The following is an 18,468-nucleotide window of genomic DNA, read 5'->3' on the forward strand; positions in this document are numbered from 1 at the left end:
GCGCGGGGCTGGCACGCCATGCTCCTCTCGCACACGCATGCTGACGCACGCACCCTGCAGACATCATGGCCTCTGTCAGCGCCAAGATCTTCCGCACCGCCAACGCCCCGACGGGTGCGCCGTCTGAGATTGAGACGACCGTTGCTCAGGCTCTGCTTGACCTCGAGGCCAACGTGCCCGAGCTCAAGGCCGAGCTGCGGCCGCTGCAGTTCAGCGCCGCGCGCGAGGTCGACGTGAAGGGCGGCAAGAAGGCCATTGTGGTCTTCGTGCCCGTGCCGCAGCTGAAGGCTTACCACAAGATCCAGCAGCGGTGAGTGGTGCAGCAGAGCAGGAGAGCGCTAGAGGTTGCAGTGCAGGGCGGACAGGTGGAGCATGCGCAGCGGCCGTCGGGACCAGGCAGCTGGGCACCATGCTGTGCGGCGACTCATGCTCACACCTGGCGCCGCAGGCTCACGCGCGAGCTCGAGAAGAAGTTCTCGGACCGCCACGTGCTGTTCATCGCCCAGCGCCGCATCCTCGGCAAGCCGAGCCGCCGCTCGCGCGTGCAGCAGCCGCGCCCGCGCTCGCGCACCCTCACGGCCGTGCACGACTCGATTCTCGAGGACCTCGTGTTCCCCACCGAGATCACCGGCAAGCGCGTGCGCGTCGCCACCGACGGCAGCAAGCTCGTCAAGTGCTTCCTTGACTCCAAGGACGCCACGAGCCTCGAGTACAAGCTCGACAGCTTCTCGTCCGTGTACCGCAAGCTCACGGGCAAGGACGTCACGTTCATGTTCAAGGTGAGTAGTGTAAAGAGAGCAGAGGGAGAAGCGGAGCGGACGGCAGAGTGGCAGGAGAGATAAGCCGGACTGCATCAGGGCCGGCCATGATGGAGACCGCTCGTCCTGACACCCTGCTCGCTCAGGACGCCGACGGAATCTAATCGCGCTCTTCCGTCATTCATTCCGTTGTTCCGCTCGCCTTTCATTGCCCATGATCCCGGGCGCACACGTGCTCGCCTCGAGGGCCGTGTGCAGCCTCTGGCGCGCCGTGCGTCGCTATGCCAAGCCACTCCACGCACACCACACACACACACATCTCTCCCACCACATCCCTCTGTACACAAAACCCTCGCAGCACTGAGAGGGGGCCTTGATGCCGAATACGCAGTCACTCGCAGATCCGGACGTCGTGCTGATCTATGGTTGCGCCGGATACGGGACAGGAGGTATGTGCACGGCGACAAGCGATCGGAAGCGGGGACTGGAGCAATGGTAGAGCAGAGGTGCAGGCAGAATGTGGCCGCTGCATCTACTTCTTCGCCGCCGGCTTGTCCTTGGCGTCGCCGGTGAGCCACTTGTGCCCGTGGCCCATGACGAGGTCCGAGCCCATCGTCACGAGCTTCGTGGCGCCGCTCGCGTCGGCCGCCTGCTTGGCGCGCTCCGTCCAGTGCGGCTTTGTCACGCTCTCGGCGCCGACGACCTTCATGGGCGCCGACGAGGAGGCAGCAGCGCTCTCGCTGCCAGCGGCAGGCGTGATGGTCTTCTGCTCGGTCGGCAGCGGCGGTGCCGGCGAGCTGCGACCCGAGGCCTGCGGCGAGGGCTGCTTGGACGCGGCTGGCGAGTTCTTGTACGGCGTTGCGATGCTCGGCGCGCCCGACGTGCTGGCGTCCGAAGGCGCAAGGTGGCCCATCTTTGCCGTCTCGCTCTTGACGTACGGCACCTGCTGGTCGGCATGCTCAAAGAGCCAGCGGATCGCCGCCTCGATGGTGCCCTCGCGCTCGGCACGCGCCACCTCGGCGGCCTCTGACGAGCCGACGGCCTCGGACGGGCGCGCGTCTGGGGTGCCGACGGCCTGCAGCGCCGCGCTGACCTGCTCGGCGCTGAAGCCCATGTCCGTGAGCACGGCCTCGACGCTCGGCGGGTGCTGCGGGTCGTCGTCCGGCGGCGGCATCGGACTGGCGGCGACCGCGGCGCGTTCGTCGGCAGACAGCGGTGTCTCGTCGTCGCTCATCGACTGGCGCAGCTCGCGCACATCCTTTGGCAGCGGCGGCGACGTCGCCGCGGGCGTCGAGCTGCCGGCGAGCGATGCGCGCGACACGGACGCCGAGAGGGCGCCCATCTGCTCGGCGCGGTCGGCGCGAGCCTTGCGCATGCGCGCGTACAGCGACTCGCCCGACTGGTTGCGCCGCATCTCGGGCACCTCCGGCGGCGCGCCGGCCTTGTGGAAGTCCGGACCCGGCGGGAACGGCGAAGACGTGCGCGAGACGGGCGACGAGACGTCGGAGGAGCGCGGGCTGAGCGGCGGCGACACCACGCGGTCAGCCGAGACCTTGCTGTGCAGCGAGGCCGGGCGGTGCGACGCCGTCTCGCTGGTCTCGTCTGCCGAAGCGCCCGTGGCGGCAGCTGCTGCCTCCTTGTTCTTGCCCTTGCCGCTCGCGCGGCCGAAGCTGAGCCACTTCTTGAGCCCCTCGCCGGCGGAGTGCGTGTCATCGCCGAGCTCATTGCCGCCCGACGCGAGCTCGCCGTCCTTGACCTCCGGCTCGTCGGCGACGACCTCGAACGGCTGCAGCGTATCCGTCTCGATGACGAGCACGCCGTCGAGCTCGGTTGCGCGCGGTCCGCCGCGGATGCGCAGCGTGCGGTCGCGCGACATGTACCAGCCCGGCGAGCTGTGCGCCAGAGGAGTGAGCAGAGGGGAACATGGGAGGACGTGCTGGAACGCACCTGACGACGCTGCCCTCGAGCAGGTTCTTAAGTGTCTTCTTGGCTTCCTTCACGCGCTTGTTCTCGTTCCAGTCAAGCAGGCCGCCGAGGATGCCCTTGGCGCTGCCATCGCCCACCTTGCTCGTCACCTCGGTGTGGCCCTGCGGCGCCTCGCCGGCCTCGCCCTTGCCCGCCAGCGCCTTGCCGGCGAGCGCGCCGCCGCCGATGCCGAGCACCTGGCCGATCTGCACCACACGCTGGCCCTTGCGTGCGTACTTGTACAGCCGCCGCGCCGTGGGCGCCTGAGCCGCCGCCGTTGCGCCGACGCGCGCCGAGATGGCCGCCACGGCCGCCGACATGCCGCCCGCCGCCGACGCCGCGCCGGCGACGTAGATGGCGCCAGCGCCGAGCGAGAGCGCCGTCAGCGTCACGGCCACCGGCGCAGCGAAGGTGTCGATCTTGGTGTAGCCGTTGCCGTCGCCGCGGTCGACTGCGGCGGTAGGTCAGCCACTGCTGCGCCAGTGTATGATGCGCTGTCGCAATGCTCCTGCTGCCAGAGCAGGACAGCGCTGCAGATGTATGCCGCATCTCCTTGCTTGGCCCTTCCATCTGCACGCTCATCCACGCCGCATCTCCCTCCCCCAGCCCGCTGCGCGCACTCACCGCGGGCCTCGACTGTGAACCAGACGCGGCCGCAGTTGAGCTGCGCGCTCTCGCCGGCGCGCACGCTGTTGGCATAGTGCAGCGGCGAGATGTGGCGCAGCGAGAGGTGCAGCGGCAGCTGTGTCTCGTTGACGAGCGTGATGCCTGTGTGGCCGGGTGAGTGTGTGCGCAGCGTGAGCGGCGAGTGGGCGACGCACGCGGCATGCTGGGCGGTGCGTGGAGGTCTTGCGACGCAGCTGCGCTGGAGACAAGACGGCGAACGTGCGGCCTGCAAAGGGCAGAGACAGGAGCGAGCTTGACGGCGGTGCGAGGCGTGGACAGGAAGGAAGCGCGAGGCGGCGTGGAGTGGAGGAGATGGCCGAGCGGCGAGCGCGCGGCGGCGGTGCTGCGCTGGTCTGGGCCCGCGTCCGCGTCCGCGCCCGTGCCGCGCTCGCCGAGCGCCGGGCAGCCGCTCAGCCACAGCGGCGCCGCGATAGCAGAGCCGCCGGCACCGGCACCCTCTAGCCTCCGCACCGTTCACACGACATGGCATCAAGAGGCTGCGTCGCAGAGCATTCACAGACGTCTCTGGGCGCATCGTCCAGGCAGATGCTGCATTCCAGGCAGGGTATCACACCAGCGCGCACACGCCTCACAGCCACACCGTCTCGCCGTGGTCGAGCGCTGCGAACGCCCCGCCGTCGGCCTCGCTGCGGCTGCCAAGCCACGCCTGCGTCTGGGCGGCGCCGCGGCAGAAGCGCACGCCGCCGGTGCCCGTGGCGTCGCACGCCTCGCGCAGCTGCCGCATCGACGCCTCGGCCTCGGCGGCGTCGGCGACAAACGTGCCCCAGTGCACCGCCAGCGCCAGCGGCGCCCGGGGCGCGCGCACGGCCGGCGGCGTCGCGTCGAGCGCCTGCCAGTCGTCGGGCACGCCGGCCTCGTCGGCCGCCTCGTCGGCCTCGCCGTGCTGCGCGTCCGTCATGATGCGCATGGCGCGCACGGCATCGCGGGGCCCCATGTGGTTGGCGCCCGTGAGGCCGTCGCTGATGCTGGGAAAGAGCTTCAGCGCCACGGGCAGCGGCGGCTCGTAGCTCTTGAGAAAGGAGAGCGTGGCGCCGACGCTGATGGGCAGCAGCAGCAGGTCCGGCACGCCGAGGCGCCGCCGCACCTGCGCAAAGAGCGGGCAGATCGGGTACGCGGCGCGCGACGGCGGCAGCAGCGGCGTCGCGGCCGACGAGAGCGCGGCGTTGGCCTCCTCCTCCTCGCGCGCGCCGTGGAACTGGAAGCCCGTGTCGCCGCCGAAGAAGGCGGAGAAGCGCTGGGACGCAGCAGGCGGCGCAGGCCGCGGCACGTGCTGCATGTACCAGCTGCTCCACAGCGAGACGCCCGAGTCGAGTCCGCACCGCCCTGCCACAGCTATGTCAACAGACCATCTCGTCGGCTCGCGAAGTCGACTGACCTGAGCCATGCTGTGCCGGCGTGCACACAATGCGCAGATACGGCGCATCTGCGTCGTCCTTGTCCGCGTCTGGTGCATACAGCCGCACCTCGTCCCACCAGTCCATCTCCGTGACACGCTCCTCAGGGATGCCGAGGCCCAGCTCGCCGAACCAGGCGCGCAGGCCGAGCGGCACAAAGAAGCGCAGGTGCTCCGCGTTGGCCGTCCACAGCGCGCTCAGCGACGCCACGTCGAGGTGGTCGTAGTGCGAGTGGCTGATCAGGCAGCCGTGCACGGGCGGCAGTGCGGCGGGCGCACATGGCGCCGGATAGCTGCGCAGCGGGCCGAAGTACTGCGACGGCGAGCAGCTGAGCGCAGCGGGCGTCAGTGCGGTAGCAGCGGGCAGCGGCGAGAACGCGGAGCTGCGACGTGCGCGCAGCTCGCGGCAGTGCGGCCAGCGCCAGGGTGCCGCAGCGCGCATGCTCTTGCCCCTTCGTCCCGCGCACGCCGCGCCGTCGGCACACTCACCGGTCGCTGAAGATCGGATCGCACACCAGCCGCACACAGTCGTCCTCACCAGCGTCGGCCGCACCACTGCGCAACGACGGCAGCTGCAGCAGCACGCCGGCGTGGCCGAGCCAGGTGGCGCCAACGCGCCGCTTCTGCGTCGCCGGGGCGTGGAAGTCGGGCGCGAGCACGCGCAGCGGCGCCAGCTCTGCCGCGGCCTGCTTGTCATCGTCGGCGGCTGCCGCATGCAGCTGCTCCTCTGCGTCGCCTGGAGCCGCGCTGCTGCTCTGCGTCTCGTCGGCGCGCCACGAGAGGCCGTCCCAGATCTCGCGCAGCGTCGGCGTGTGCCAGCTGGGCCACGGGTTGCGGAAGCCGGTGCGCACAAGGGTGCCGCCGCCGCCGCCGCCGCCGCCGCCGCCGCCGCCGCTGCCGCTGCTACTGCTGCTGCCCTCGCTTGCCCCCTCTTGTGCAATGGATGGGCCTGGAGTTGCGACGGGCACGGGCCGCCAGTGCGGCAGCAGTGCCGAGCGCGAGAGGACGTGGTGCGCGGGCGGCACAGCGTGCTGCTGCGCGTGCAGCGTGAGCGCGAGGGGCTGCATGGCGCAGGAGGAAACAGCCGCGACTGAGCTGACGAAGAGGCGGCGGTGGTGGTGGAAGGAAGGAGGGAGGGGTGGCTCGGAGGCGCATCGCCGGCGCACGGGCTCGCGCCTCGGGACTCGGCCTCCGTGCGCCGCGATAGGGCCTCCGTGCGCCGCGATAGGGCCGCCGATGCGCACCCCTCAAAGCCCTCCGCCTTCGCCAACTCACGCTCGAGCAGAGTGGAGGTCATCTCATTCGAGCTGGTGCGCATTCAGGAGGCATGCGCAGAGGTATAGACGGGATGCACACGACGCACGGGCCAAGCACGCTCAGGCTGAGTGCTCCGCCTCGTACTCCTGCTCGAGCCACTGCTTCCACGTCTTGAGCTCCGGGTTCTTCTGGCGCAGCGCCGCGATGTCGGCCGCGTAACCCGTCTGTGGAGCGAGACGTCAGCACCTGCACGCCACACTCGCACCACCAGCACGCACCTCGTTGAAGAAGCGGATCATCTCGCGCATCTCCTTGACGCCCTTGGCCAGCGCCCAGCCGAGGAAGCCGAAGCTCATCGGCGCGCCGCGGTGCTTGACGTCCTTGAACTGCTCCTGCAGCTGCTCCATCGTGAGCTCGTCGCCGGCAATCTCGAGGCCGTCGTACTCCTGCGGCGCCTGCAGCGCCAGGCGCACAAAGCCGCCGATGTCGGAGCTGCGTGGGAGGTGTCAGAGAGCGAAAGGGTGCAATCTGCCTGCGCGAAGCATGCACTGCACTTGCGCGCGCCAGAGCATATGCAGCACTACTCACCAGGCAATGAGCTGCAGCGGCTTGTGCACGCTGCCGGCGAAGGCGCTCAGCGAGAGGCGGCCCATGAAGCCCTGGTCCTGGGCGAAGTTGTCGTAGAAGGCGGCGGGGCGCAGCACGGTGACCTTCCAGTCGGCGTGGCTCTTGCGCAGCTCGTCGATGTGCGCCTCGATGCGCATCTTGCTCTCAAAGTGCGGCACGCGCTCGGCGCTGGCGCGCGCCTCGGGCGAGCCGGAGCCCATGCCGACGGACGAGTAGACGAGGTGCAGGCCGCGCTCGGCGGCGGCGTCGGCGATGGCCTTGCCCTGCGCCACCTCGCCCTCGAGGCCCTTCTCGGGGTTGTCGAACGACTTCTGCACGCTGTGTGGATGGATGTGTCAGCGATGCAGCGGCGAGACGCACACAGCGCGGCATAAGCGAGGCGGGAGAACGGCGACAGATGGCACATCGCACACAGCTCGCATGCCGCACAACACACAGCTCCGCCGCCCCGCGCGCATCACACAGCATCGCACTGCGCCACGACACAGTACAGCACACTCACGAGAAGACGGCGTCGCCCGTGGTGAGGCCGAGCTGCGCGGCCTTGTCGAACACCTGCGCCACGTCGTACGGCGCCTCGACGAGCTGCACGCCGGGCAGCTTGGCGAGCGCCTTTGCGGCGCCCGACTTGGCCGAGCGCGTCTGCGCCAGCACTGTGTAGCCGCCGGCGGCGGAGAGCGCCGAGACGACGCCGCGGCCCTGCTTGCCGGTGGCGAGGAAGACGAGGACGCGCTGGGGAGACTGCGACATGTTGGGTTGTGTGTTGGATGTGCGGTGGTTGAGGACGTGGTGGAGAAGGAGGGAAAGAGCGGGCACGGTGCCGCTTATGAAGCTTCGCGCGCGAAACGCCGAGCACGTTGCTCCGCCATGCGCGCGTTGCCGTCTCCTCCACCAAGCTTGCGCTCGACCGCAGCAGACACTCAGCACGCCCGCAGCGCCGCGCCGCTTGCGCCCGTAAGCAGACCAGCTGCCGGAGGGTCGTCCCGTCGCTCACAGTCATGCGCATGCTTCCATCGTGCTGCGGGCGTGCGATGCCGCGACGAGGCCTCGACAGGAGCATGGCGTAAGTCCGGCGAGTGGCCGGGATCGGCCGGCGTTAACGCGTCATCGGCGCGCCACAGCTTGGCGGCGCGCATGGCGATGGGCAGGAAGGCCGAGTGCCGGCCGCTGCCAGCTTTTGGGCCTCTTCACGTGACACCACCACCACCTTGCCCCCTCTCCCCGCACCATGTCCGAGCCCGCCATCGACCGCACGCTGCACCCGCTGCCCGCGCCCGCCATGAGCGACGCCGACGCCGCCGTGCTGCAGCAGAACCGGCGCGTCGCGAGCGCATTCATGGTGGCGCGCTGCGAGCGCGAGGCGGCGCGCAACTGGGACCGCTTCTACACCAACAACCGCGGTGCGCAGCGGGCGCGATCAGGGCAAGCATGGCGCAGCACTGACGCTGATGCTGCGCGCAGACAAGTTCTTCCGGCCGAAGAATTGGACGGACCGCGAGTTCGAGCAGCTGCGCGCGTCAGGCAGCGATGCCGCAGGGCCATCCACGCCGGCAGCCGCACCAGCAGGGGCCAAGCAGGACGGCGCCGACGAGACGGCAGCAGCCGAGGCGCAGCTCGACGAGGCAGCAGGGGCATCGGATGAGAATACAGTGCTGCTGGAGGTGAGCACAGCGGTATGGGCAGCGCGAGGCAGCGCTGATCAGGCTGTGCTGTCCCGCAGGTGGGCTGCGGGCCGGGGGCAATGCTGTTCCCAGTGAGTGCCGGGACTGAGAGAGCACAGACATGCAGAATTGCCAACCCCTCCTTGCCCTCTAGGCCCTGCGCAAGCGCCCGAAGATGCGAGCCCATGCCTGCGACTTCTCCAGCAAGGCCATCGAGCTCGTGCTGGTGCGTGCGCCGTGCCTGCTGCCGTGCTGCTCCGCTCACCCCAGCGCAGGAGCACCCGACATACGACCCAGCACGCATGCATGCCTTCGTCGCCGACCTCACGAGCTACCCGCTAGCGTCGACGCTGGCAGCGCACCCCTTCGGACGGCCGACCGTCGTCTCGCTCATCTTCGTCCTCTCGGCCATCCCGCCACGGCAGCACGCGCACGTCATGCAGGAGCTGGCGCGCTGCCTGCCGCTCGGCGGCAGCCTCATCTTCCGCGACTTTGCGCACGGCGACCTCAGCCAGCTGCGCTACCACATGCGCAAGGACAAGACGTGGGAGGAGCCGAGCCTGCTGCGCGACGAGGAGGGCGACATGGCGGCGCTGTACCGGCGAGGTGCGTGCAACGCCTGCTGTCACGTCAGGAAGGGCGCGGTTGTCACGGCGGAGAGCGGTGCTGTCATGGCGTGGGGGACGTGGCTGCTGGGTTGTGGAAGACATTGCTGCTGCTTTGTGAGAGGAGCTGCTGCCAGGGCCGTGCTGACCTCTCCACCAGGCGACAACACCTTCACCACATACTTCCGTGCCCACGACCTCGGTCAGTGACTCTGCGCCGCGCACACCCTTACACTGCACTGACTCGCCCCCTGCAGCCCGCCTGGCGGAGCTGGCGGGCCTCGAGGGCAGCATCGAGGCGGTGCACCAGGAGGGCTTCAACCGCAAGACGGGACAGAAGCTGCCGCGGCGCTTCCTGCAGGCCAACTGGCGCAAGGTGCGCGAGCTGCCCGAGGAGCCGCAGCCTGCCGCAGAGGGCGCCGAGGGGCAGGGCACATAGCAATGCAGATGCCTGTGCCTACTGTTCCGCTCTGCAGGAGCTGTGCTGAGGGATGCCATCCATGACCCGGGGCTGTGAGGCGGGCGCATGGCCAGAGCCGCTGAGGCAGAGGCAGGTCACGGTGAGGGGTTGGGCGCGGAGCAGCCCCTCCACTCTGACTTCAGCGCGCGTCCGTGCACGCTGCCGCGCGTCCATTCCTTCCTGCCTCCCAACCAGCTGCTCCTTGCGCCCCTCGTGTCTAGCATACCCACTCTGCACACCTGCTGCCACCTAGTCTGGCCGACACTCCGTCCGCTGCAGCAATGCCGTCGCCCCCCTCGTCCGCCGCTGGCAGCGCCGTCGTGGCGCTCGCGCAGATCCCGCGCCTAGCGGCCGTGCTGCGTGGCGCCCGTGCCCGCTCGCCGGCGTCCGACGCCGCCGAGGGCAGCCAGGGCAAGGCAGCCAAGTTCGCGTGTGCAGACCGAGTCGGCCTGCTGCAGGCGTGAGTGCTGCGTGGCAGGTGTGGTGGCGAACAGCTCGGTGCCGCCCCCAGCGCGCCAGTGGGGCATGGCTGACGCCCTCTGCGTCTGGCAGCGACATTACCACTCGTGAGCCAAAGTGCTTGCAGTGCCCCTGCAGCCTCACTGACACGCAGTCCAGTGCGTGTCGATGCCATCGTGAACGCCGCGAACCGCTCGCTGCTCGGCGGTGGAGGAGGTGCGTCGTGGCTGTCGGCCAGGAGCTCTTGTCACACACGCAGCTCACCTTGCCCGCTCAGTGGACGGAGCGATCCACCGCGCCGCGGGAAAGGAGCTGCTTGAGGCCTGCCGCGAGCTCGACGGCTGCGATACGGGCGACGCCAAGACGACGGGCGCGTTCAAGCTGCCAAGCAAGCACATTGTGCACACCGTCGGGCCGGTCTGTGAGTGTCGGCGACGTGCGCTTGGCCCGCTGCTTCCATGCTGAATCGACCCACAGACAGCAAGACGAAGCCGGAGCAGAGCGAGGCACAGCTGCGCTCGGCGTATCGCCGCTCCCTCGAGGAGGCAGCGGCCGTGGGCGCGCGGAGCGTGGTGCGTTGGCCGTCAGAGCGGTTCCTGACTGCATGCTCACCTCTCTCCACGACTCCAGGCTTTCCCGAGCATCAGCACGGGCGTGTACGGCTACCCCATCGAGGACGCCACGCGCGTGGCGCTGCGCGTCGTCGGCGAGTGGCTGACTGCTTCTGAGGGCGCGGAGGTGCGTCACTCCTTGCTCTGACTGCTGCAAAGCGTCGCTGCTGACTGGCCCTGTGTCACGGCAGACGGAGCTCGTCGTGTTCTGCACGTTCAGCAAGAAGGACAGAGACGTGTACGAGCGCCTGGCGCCCGAGTACTTCGAGGCCGGCGAGGAGGCAGAAGAGCAAGCCGACGGTGCTGCGCCGGCGGAGCAGGAGGCAGAGGCAGGCGCGACCGCTGCACCGACGGAGCAGGAGACAGAGGCAGACGACGCTGCGGCGTCTAAGGCGCAGGAGGCATCGGCGCCGCCCGAGAAGGTGGAGCTCGACGAGGGCGTCACGACTCGTGCTCAGGCCAAGACGGTGGCCGAGCGCCGCAGCGCCAGCCCGCAGCAGGAGCGTGCCGCGACGAGGGACTAGGGCGGCGATGGGACTAGGTCAATGGCATCGCTGTCACCATGAGTCTGGCTTGCTGAAGCATCATGCATCGAAGTGTGAGAGGCGACCTGCTCTCGCCGGCCGGGTGCTCCTTCGCGGCGCGAAACGCGGGTCCAACAGGCGTGACGGGCGTGGGAGCAGGTGGAGCAACGCGTGCGGGCTGCAACACGCGCGCTTCCCCCGGCTGCGACGCTTGTCTCCGCACCACAAGCATCTCCGGCCACCTCCTCAACCACACACACTCGCACGCGGACGCCGTCGGCACAGACTCGCGCTGCACCGCTCTCACGGCCCTCGTCGCCTGGCAGCTCGAGCACGCCAGCCAGGCCGGCCGCTCGGCCCCCTCCTTTGTCCGCCTATCGCGACTGGCCGGCGCATCGCCGTCCCGCACGCCAGCCCGCCATGCTCGGCCTGGCGCAGCTGCCGACGGAGCTGCAGCTCGAGGTTGTGGCGCACGCTGCCGCCGCCGACCGGCAGCAGGCGCTGCTGCTGACGCGCGTCTCGCGGCGCGTGCGGCGGGCCGCGCTGCCGGCGCTCTATGGGCGCGTGCACCTCGTGCACGGCGACGGCGTGGCGCTCTTCCTGCGCTCGCTCGCGGGCAACGCCAGCCTCGAGCCGCTGGTACGCGAGCTCGCGCTCGAGGACCGCTCGCGCGGCGGCCTGGCCTCGTGGAGCGACGCGCCGGCGCCCGACGTGCTGGAGCGCGGCACCGTCGAGGAGCGCAAGCAGTGCGCCGCCTGGCTCGCCTTTGCCGCGCTGCTGCGCCGTCTGGCAGCGCGCGGGCAGCTGCGCTCGCTAGCGCTCTCCAGCACAGCGCTCGTGCGTCTGCTGACGACGTTCCCTGAGGCACCGAGCCCGGCCTCGGTGCTCTCGGCCGAGGTGGCCTCGCCCTGCCCGCTGCAGCACCTGGCGCTCTCCGGCGCAGACGCGGTGCAGCCGCAGGTCCTGCGGCTCTTCGCGCCCGAGGCGCTCACCATCTATGGCTGCCACTGCGTGTGGAGCCAGCCGGCAGCATGGCAGAGCCTGCTTGCCGCCGCTGGTGCAGCAGACGGACCTGGCTCCACGCGAGGACCGACGGCAGTGCAGCTCGTGCTCAGCACGCTGCCCGCGCTCGACTTCTTCCTGCCGGCGCTGCTGTCCATCACGCCCTTCATGCCGGCGACGACGGTGCTGAGCGTGCGCGACGGCAACGACCGCAAGACGCTGCGCAAGATGCTCCAGGCGGCGCGGGCGCTGCAGACGATGCCGCCCGGCGCGTGGGAGGTGCGCCGCTGGCACACGGGCGTCCGCACCTCGCACACAGCGGCCGAGCGTGCAGACTGGCTCAGCGGCGCGTGCTTTGCCGAGCCGGAGGACCTCTCTGCGAGCGCGAGACCCGACGCGGGCTCTTGCGCGTGTCCCACACGAAGCTCCGGTGCAGGAGCCGAATCGTCTGCCGTAGCACAGGCTGTAGCAATCGCCGACGCAGCTTCACCACCACGAGGCTCTCCAAGCAGCCGACAAGCACGCATCTCCAGCGGCCGCGTCTCGAGCGGCTCGCAGCGGCCGGAGCGCTGGTGCGGCTGCTACATCCCCACCACGGCATACGACGCCGGCGGGCGCGGCAGTCCGAGCGTCGAGAGTGTGCTGGCCAAGCTGTCCCTGCCGCCGCTCGGCCGACAGATCGGCGGCCTCGCGACGGACGACGTCGTCAAGGAGGCCATCCAGGCGGCGCTGAGACCCACGCGGCGAGCGCTGCCGGGCCTGCCTGCCGCCGCCGCCGTGGCCGAGATGGCGAGCGATGCGCTCTGCTCGCTGCATCGCCGCCCGCCACACGCGCCAGCGTACGTCGCCGTGCCGTCGCTGGAGGACGCGGAGCGGCAGCAGCACGCGGCTGCCGCCACGCAGGCCTAAGGGAGGGGATGCGCTGTCTCGCCGTGGCTTGCCCGTATACCCTGCTTTCACCTCGGCCGTGCATCGGCCACCCTGGTCTGCAATCTGTATTTGTTCCGTGCATGATGCTGCCGAGCCTCGCAGCGAATGCGACTTTCGCTGCGATTGCGGAGATCGCTGCGAAGAGGGCGGCGTCCATCTGTGTGGAGCTTCGTTGCGGATGGCCAAGACAGACACGCGGCAGCGCGAGCAGAAGCGTGGGCAGACGCCGCCCGCCGTCCGGCAGGGCGTGGCTGGGCCTCACTGTCTCGCGAGCTCTCTCACCGCGCAGCCAGAGCGAGCGATGCTGTAGCTGATGCCTTTTGGCGCCGCGAAATGTCGAGAGCTCGGCGTCGAGTCGAGACGGCGTGGCTCACGGCTCTGCTGCTGTGTGGCTGCTGCCCTGCTGCTGCGCTCCTGCCACGCGAGGGCGGGCGGGGCGAAGCAGCGGCAGAGCAGGCACGCCGCCTCTCTGCTGCTCCCGCACGAGACGCGCCTGCCAGCCGTCGCTGTCGCACGCGGCGGGCGCGGCGCCTGTGCCGCTGGCCCGCCGCCGGCCGGCCCGCTGCCGTCGAAGGGCTCTCGGCCGCCGCTGCCGCTGCGCTGCGACGCCTGCTCTGTGCGCGCTGCTGCTCCTCCCGGTGCGGCTCTACGCTTCCTTCCTGCTCACAACCCTCCGGCGTCCGTGCACTCCTGCTTCCCGCCTCGCACCTCGCTCTCGCTCTGCATCTTCGCCGTTGCTGCGCCCAGGTCCGAGCACCGTCGCACGCCTCGACGGCAGATCGTCACTGCGTCTCTGGCGCGCACGGCACAGCCGCACCGCCTCGAGGTCTCGCTTGCAGCACCCGGCACCCGCCCGTCTCGCACGCCTGCGCCCGCACGTCCGTCACACCCAGAGAGGCTGCGTTGCACATCGGTGCGCATCTTCGCACGCAGCCACTGCCGCGCGCGCGCTGATCCGCAGGCCGACTCAGCTGCGACAGCGCCTCTTTGCGGCGACGTCACACGCTTTGCGACTGCAGCGCCCCGCCTACCCGAGGGCAGAGCTGCAGCGAGCCTAGCGACAAGAGCGTCCGAGCCTCGCGCATAGACCGCCTCTGCTGGCAACCGCAGGCCGCAGACACCTGACCTTCGCGTGCCGTCCGTGCGCGCCGAGAGTCGGCTGCTCCACCCGCTTGCCACAATGGTACGTCTTCTGCGAGGTGGCACGGCTGGGCGTGTGCGCTGCTGACGCGTGCCATGTCTTTGCGCAGGACCCGTCTCACGACCAAAATGCCGCGGCCGCGCCCGGTGGCGTCGACGAGAACGGCGCACTGGCGCCGATGGAGATCGACGAGCCGGTGTCGGTCCTTGATCGTGCGTGCCTGCCGCTGCTGCTGCGCTGCCGAAGCCACCGAGCTGACCGAGTCTCTCCTTTGCGTGCCTTCAGACCGGGCATTTGCGGCCAAGCACCTGGCAGATCTCGGGCAAGAGGAGGATGCGTTTGAGGTCTGCCACTGGGAGGTCAAGAGCTGGCGCTCGCTCGAGAAGCGCCTGACGGGCCCAGAGTTCGAGTGTGGAGGGCACCGATGGTGCGTATCGCGAGCGTGCGTCAGTGAGCGGTTCAGCCCTGATGCTGTCTCTCTGCTGCAGGCGCATCCTGCTGTTCCCGTTCGGCAACTCGAACGGCCAGCCAAACGACATGGTCTCGGTGTACCTTGACTACGCCAACCCGAAGGACCGGCCTGAGGGCTGGCACGTGTGCGCGCAGTTCGCACTCGTGATCTCCAATCTACACGACCCGACCATTGCCTCGACCTCGCGTGAGTGACGCCGGCTGCCGCACTGCTCTTGACGCACACTGACGGCGTGCCTTGCGTCTGCAGAGGCGCACCACCGCTTCACGGCCGAGGAGATGGACTGGGGCTTCACGCGCTTCAACGAGCTGCGCAAGCTCATCTCGCCGGGCGATGGGCGCCAGCACCCGATCATCGAGGCCGACGGCGCGCGCATCACTGCGTTTGTGCGCGTGCTGAAGGACCCGACGGGCGTGCTGTGGCACAACTTCATCAAGTGCGTTGCGCGCCAGGTGCGAGACTGCCGCCAAGCTGACGCCTGGCCCCTCGCAGCTACGACTCGAAGAAGGAGACGGGCTACGTGGGCCTCAAGAACCAGGGCGCGACGTGCTACATGAACTCGCTGCTGCAGTCCCTCTTCTGCACGCACTACTTCCGAAGGGTGAGCGCGCTCGCAGGCCGTGGCGACAGGCGCCGTGCTGACACCTCTGCAGGCCGTGTATCAAATCCCGACAGAGAACGACGTGCCGTCGGAGAGCGTGGCGCTGGCGCTGCAGCGCGTCTTCTACCTGCTGCAGAGCTCGGACCAGCCCGTGGGCACCAACGAGCTCACCAAAAGCTTCGGCTGGAAGAGCCTCGACTCGTTCATGCAGCACGACGTGCAGGAGTTCAACCGCGTGCTGCAGGAGAAGCTCGAGGGCAAGATGAAGGTGCGCACCGGCGTGCAGCGCGCGCGGCGACTTAGCTGACGCTCTGCGCGCTCACAGGGCACCGACGCCGACGGCGCCATCACGCGGCTCTTTGTCGGCCGCATGAAGAGCTACCTGCGCTGCGTCAACGTCGACTACGAGAGCGCGCGCTCCGAGGACTTCTACGACATCCAGCTCAACGTCAAGGGCATGGCAAACCTGCGCGAGTCGTTCAAGGACTACATCCAGGTCGAGACGCTCGAGGGCGAGAACCGATACCAGGCCGAGGGCCACGGGCTGCAGGATGCGCGCAAGGGCGTCATCTTCGAGCGCTTCCCGCCCGTGCTGCACCTGCAGCTGAAGCGCTTCGAGTACGACATTGAGAAGGACGCCATGGTCAAGATCAACGACCGGCACGAGTTCCCGCTCGAGATCGACCTGGCCGAGTTCCTCGACCGCGACTCGCCCGTCAAGGGCGAGGACTGGCGCTACTCGCTGCACGGCGTGCTCGTGCACAGCGGCGACCTGCACGGCGGCCACTACTTTGCGCTCCTCAAGCCCGAGCGCGACGGGCGCTGGTTCAAGTTTGACGACGACCGCGTCACGCCCGTGACGGACAAGGAGGTGCTGGAGGACAACTACGGCGGCGAGATCCCCAACGGCCACCTCGGCGGCCAGATTGGCGCGCGCGCGCCCGTGCGCGCCATGAAGCGCTTCACCAACGCCTACATGCTGGTGTATGTGCGCGACACGTCGGCGCCCGAGGTCCTGAAGCCCTTCACCATCGAGGACACGCCGGCGCACCTGCGCGAGCGCCTCGAGGAGGAGCGCCTGCAGCTCGAGGCGCGCAAGCGCGAGCGCGAGGAGCAGCACCTGTACCTGACGGTCAAGGTAAGCGGGTGAGAGAGGCTTGCCGTTGCACAGACGCGCTGACACGTCCTCCAGCTCATCACCGAGGACACGTTCAAGGGCCACCAGGGCTTCGATCTGGCGACGTTTGAGGAGCGCAACCTGCCCGCGTCGGAGCTGCCGTCGTTCCGCGTGCTGAAGAGCGACCTGTACCTCAACTTCAAGGCCCGGCTGGCGCAGCAGTACAACCTCTCCGAGGACCAGATGCGCCTCTGGGTGCTCGTGAACCGGCAGAACAAGACGGTGCGGCCCGACACGGTGATCCCCGAGACGGACCCCAACCTCACGCTCGAGACGGTGCGCGACCGCATGGCGTCGCGGCAGAACGACCTGCGCCTCTACCTCGAGGTGCTCTCGCCCGACGTGAATTACAACGACACAGCCAGCCCGCCGCTGATGATCTTCCTCAAGTACTTTGACGTGACGCGCCAGACGCTCACGGGCCAGGGGCGCGTCTACGTGCAGCGCAGCATGAAGGTCTCGGAGCTCGTGCCCACGATCAACCAGCTCATGCGCTGGCCGCCGACGGTGCAGGTGCGCCTCTACGAGGAGATCAAGCCGGGCATGATCGAGCAGATGAAGCCCAAGGCGACGTTCCAGCAGTCGGAGATCCAGGATGGCGACGTCATCTGCTTCCAGTCCGAGATGTCGGACAAGGAGTGAGTGTGCATGGAGAGGCAGACGATGCGCGCTTGGCTGACACGGCGCCTCTCACAGCGCACACGACTACGAGGCGCAGTCGCTCTACTCGAACCCGATCCAGTTCTACGACTTCCTGCAGAACCAGATCAAGGTGCTCTTCAAGCCGCGCTCCGACGAGTACGACTACAAGGGCGAGTTTGAGATTACGCTCAGCAAGAAGATGACGTACGACATGGTGCGTGACCGCGATGCGAGGCTGCGCGCTGTCTCGTGCTGACTCCCGCTGCAGATGGCGGCCAAGTTCGCCGAGCGGCTGAAGCACGACCCGCTGAAGCTGCGCTTCACGACGGCCAACGGGCCCAACGGCACGCCCAAGACGGTGCTCAAGCGCACCGCCAACCAGACGGTCAACGAGATCGTGTCGCCGAGCTACATCCAGGGCCAGGCCTCGCTGCTCTACTACGAGAAGCTCGACGTGAGCATCGTGGAGCTCGAGACAAAACGGAGCCTCAAGATCTGGTGGACGGGCGCGCACAACAAGGAGGAGGTGAGTTTGCGTGCGGGCGTGTGGCTTGCACACTGGGCTGACGTGTCTTGCCAGGCCGCGCACTCGTTCCTGCTGCCCAAGACGACGTCGTTCAACGACGTGTCGGAGCAGCTGGCAAAGCTCGTGACGCTCGACGAGGGCGGCTCGCGCACGATCCGCATCTTCGAGGTCGTCGCCGGCGGGCGGCAGCAGCGCGCCATGAGCGGCACGGACATGATCGGCAACGTGTCCGAGTCCGTCGAGCTGTTCGGCGAGGAGGTGCCGCTGGACGAGCTGCACGCGGGCGAGGAGGACAAGATCATCAACGTCTTCCACTTCTCCAAGGAAGCGCACCGCACCCACGGCGTGCCGTTCAAGTTCGTCGTGCGCCCCAACGAGCCGTTCACCGAGACAAAAAAGCGGATACAGGCGCGCCTCGCCGTGGCGGACAAGGACTTTGCCAAGTTCCGCTTCGCCCTCGTGCAGTCGAGCGGGTACAAGCAGCCGTCGTACCTGGAGGACTCGGACGTCATGTGAGTGTGCCAGAGAGGCGGTGCTGAGGAGAGCAAGTCAAAGCGGCGAGGTGCGGGCTTGGCCCCCTGCTGGCGCCGTCGTTCTTATGCGACGCAGACCAGCGGAGCAGCATGTGTAGTGCTGCGCTGCACCTGTCATCGATGACATGCCAGTCTTGCGCGGCACATGACCTCTCCTGCGCTGTGACCGCTCTGTCTCTTCTGCAAAGGCTGACCTCTCGCCCCGCAGCTACGAGCACAAGTACCAGCCCGACGACGTGCTCGGCCTCGACCACATCGATCGCGCGTTCAAGACGGGCCGCCTCACGACGGCGGTGCAGGACCGCGGCATCCGCATCCGCAGCTAGACGTGTGTGTGTGTGCGCAGCGAGGGGATGGAGGGAGGAGCGCGGAGGAAGACGCTTGGGGATCGGCGTTGTGGATGGAGCGGGCAGGCCGAGCGGACGGAAGCGATGGGC

The 18,468-nt window shown here is 68.8% G+C and overlaps 8 protein-coding genes across 8 annotated transcripts; 6 read left to right on the top strand and 2 right to left on the bottom strand.

Annotated features, from left to right (window-relative positions):
* Positions 1-65: 65 nt before the first annotated feature.
* Positions 66-1,202, top strand: FA09DRAFT_304379 (putative 40S ribosomal protein S7; the record flags this gene model as incomplete). Its single annotated transcript, XM_025740467.1, has 3 exons — positions 66-310; positions 449-779; positions 905-1,202. 3 exons carry the CDS (start codon positions 66-68, stop codon positions 920-922), a joined length of 594 nt encoding a protein of 197 aa, XP_025600584.1. The 3' UTR covers positions 923-1,202.
* Positions 898-3,708, top strand: FA09DRAFT_181906 (hypothetical protein). The gene has a single exon (XM_025739335.1). It carries the CDS (start codon positions 1,181-1,183, stop codon positions 3,422-3,424), a length of 2,244 nt encoding a protein of 747 aa, XP_025600585.1. The 5' UTR covers positions 898-1,180; the 3' UTR covers positions 3,425-3,708.
* Positions 3,709-3,866: 158 nt separating this feature from the next.
* Positions 3,867-4,900, bottom strand: FA09DRAFT_327766 (hypothetical protein). Its single transcript, XM_025741514.1, has one exon. The coding sequence runs from the start codon at positions 4,792-4,794 to the stop codon at positions 3,979-3,981; it is 816 nt and encodes a 271-aa protein (XP_025600586.1). The 5' UTR covers positions 4,795-4,900; the 3' UTR covers positions 3,867-3,978.
* Positions 4,901-6,085: 1,185 nt separating this feature from the next.
* FA09DRAFT_327767 (NAD(P)-binding protein) lies at positions 6,086-7,615 on the bottom strand. Its single transcript, XM_025741515.1, has 4 exons — positions 7,190-7,615; positions 6,649-7,005; positions 6,339-6,552; positions 6,086-6,284 (listed from the first exon to the last, which is right to left on the bottom strand). Exons 1-4 carry the CDS (start codon positions 7,435-7,437, stop codon positions 6,180-6,182), a joined length of 924 nt encoding a protein of 307 aa, XP_025600587.1. The 5' UTR covers positions 7,438-7,615; the 3' UTR covers positions 6,086-6,179.
* Positions 7,616-7,884: 269 nt separating this feature from the next.
* On the top strand, positions 7,885-9,414 carry FA09DRAFT_327768 (S-adenosyl-L-methionine-dependent methyltransferase). The gene is made up of 7 exons (XM_025741516.1): positions 7,885-8,087; positions 8,149-8,348; positions 8,408-8,440; positions 8,503-8,574; positions 8,624-8,954; positions 9,114-9,155; positions 9,211-9,414. The coding sequence occupies exons 1-7, from the start codon at positions 7,916-7,918 to the stop codon at positions 9,390-9,392; spliced, it is 1,032 nt and encodes a 343-aa protein (XP_025600588.1). The 5' UTR covers positions 7,885-7,915; the 3' UTR covers positions 9,393-9,414.
* A 191-nt stretch (positions 9,415-9,605) lies between these two features.
* On the top strand, positions 9,606-11,048 carry FA09DRAFT_327769 (A1pp-domain-containing protein). The gene is made up of 7 exons (XM_025741517.1): positions 9,606-9,873; positions 9,966-9,979; positions 10,032-10,088; positions 10,150-10,293; positions 10,350-10,444; positions 10,503-10,610; positions 10,675-11,048. Exons 1-7 carry the CDS (start codon positions 9,695-9,697, stop codon positions 11,005-11,007), a joined length of 930 nt encoding a protein of 309 aa, XP_025600589.1. The 5' UTR covers positions 9,606-9,694; the 3' UTR covers positions 11,008-11,048.
* A 186-nt stretch (positions 11,049-11,234) lies between these two features.
* FA09DRAFT_327770 (hypothetical protein) lies at positions 11,235-13,020 on the top strand. Its single transcript, XM_025741518.1, has one exon. It carries the CDS (start codon positions 11,428-11,430, stop codon positions 12,916-12,918), a length of 1,491 nt encoding a protein of 496 aa, XP_025600590.1. The 5' UTR covers positions 11,235-11,427; the 3' UTR covers positions 12,919-13,020.
* Positions 13,021-14,017: 997 nt separating this feature from the next.
* On the top strand, positions 14,018-18,243 carry FA09DRAFT_182086 (putative ubiquitin-specific processing protease 21). The gene is made up of 11 exons (XM_025739336.1): positions 14,018-14,122; positions 14,190-14,507; positions 14,569-14,738; positions 14,802-14,988; positions 15,045-15,153; positions 15,206-15,421; positions 15,479-16,291; positions 16,346-16,968; positions 17,027-17,186; positions 17,241-17,498; positions 17,553-18,243. The coding sequence occupies exons 2-11, from the start codon at positions 14,209-14,211 to the stop codon at positions 18,012-18,014; spliced, it is 3,297 nt and encodes a 1,098-aa protein (XP_025600591.1). The 5' UTR covers positions 14,018-14,122; positions 14,190-14,208; the 3' UTR covers positions 18,015-18,243.
* The last annotated feature ends 225 nt before the right edge of the window (positions 18,244-18,468 follow it).

The sequence above is a fragment of the Tilletiopsis washingtonensis genome, assembly GCF_003144115.1.
Source record: "Tilletiopsis washingtonensis strain MCA 4186 unplaced genomic scaffold FA09scaffold_3, whole genome shotgun sequence".
Lineage (NCBI taxonomy): Eukaryota > Fungi > Basidiomycota > Exobasidiomycetes > Entylomatales > Tilletiopsis > Tilletiopsis washingtonensis.

Bases quoted from the DNA above. Each gene is read 5' to 3' on its own strand.
- FA09DRAFT_181906 (XM_025739335.1), top strand. From the start codon at position 1,181: ATGGTTGCGCCGGATACGGGACAGGAGGTATGTGCACGGCGACAAGCG.
- FA09DRAFT_327766 (XM_025741514.1), bottom strand. From the start codon at position 4,794: ATGGCTCAGGTCAGTCGACTTCGCGAGCCGACGAGATGGTCTGTTGAC.
- FA09DRAFT_327767 (XM_025741515.1), bottom strand. From the start codon at position 7,437: ATGTCGCAGTCTCCCCAGCGCGTCCTCGTCTTCCTCGCCACCGGCAAG. The intron at 7,006-7,189 runs GTGAGTGTGCTG...CCATCCACACAG, and splicing joins ACGGGCGACGCCGTCTTCTC to CGTGCAGAAGTCGTTCGACA. The intron at 6,553-6,648 runs GTGAGTAGTGCT...CCTCCCACGCAG, and splicing joins CCGCTGCAGCTCATTGCCTG to CTCCGACATCGGCGGCTTTG.
- FA09DRAFT_327768 (XM_025741516.1), top strand. From the start codon at position 7,916: ATGTCCGAGCCCGCCATCGACCGCACGCTGCACCCGCTGCCCGCGCCC. The intron at 8,349-8,407 runs GTGAGCACAGCG...GCTGTCCCGCAG, and splicing joins AGAATACAGTGCTGCTGGAG to GTGGGCTGCGGGCCGGGGGC. The intron at 8,575-8,623 runs GTGCGTGCGCCG...ACCCCAGCGCAG, and splicing joins AGGCCATCGAGCTCGTGCTG to GAGCACCCGACATACGACCC.
- FA09DRAFT_327769 (XM_025741517.1), top strand. From the start codon at position 9,695: ATGCCGTCGCCCCCCTCGTCCGCCGCTGGCAGCGCCGTCGTGGCGCTC. The intron at 10,294-10,349 runs GTGAGTGTCGGC...ATCGACCCACAG, and splicing joins GCACACCGTCGGGCCGGTCT to ACAGCAAGACGAAGCCGGAG. The intron at 10,611-10,674 runs GTGCGTCACTCC...GTGTCACGGCAG, and splicing joins CTGCTTCTGAGGGCGCGGAG to ACGGAGCTCGTCGTGTTCTG.
- FA09DRAFT_327770 (XM_025741518.1), top strand. From the start codon at position 11,428: ATGCTCGGCCTGGCGCAGCTGCCGACGGAGCTGCAGCTCGAGGTTGTG.
- FA09DRAFT_182086 (XM_025739336.1), top strand. From the start codon at position 14,209: ATGCCGCGGCCGCGCCCGGTGGCGTCGACGAGAACGGCGCACTGGCGC. The intron at 15,422-15,478 runs GTGCGCACCGGC...GCGCGCTCACAG, and splicing joins AGCTCGAGGGCAAGATGAAG to GGCACCGACGCCGACGGCGC. The intron at 17,187-17,240 runs GTGCGTGACCGC...CTCCCGCTGCAG, and splicing joins AGAAGATGACGTACGACATG to ATGGCGGCCAAGTTCGCCGA.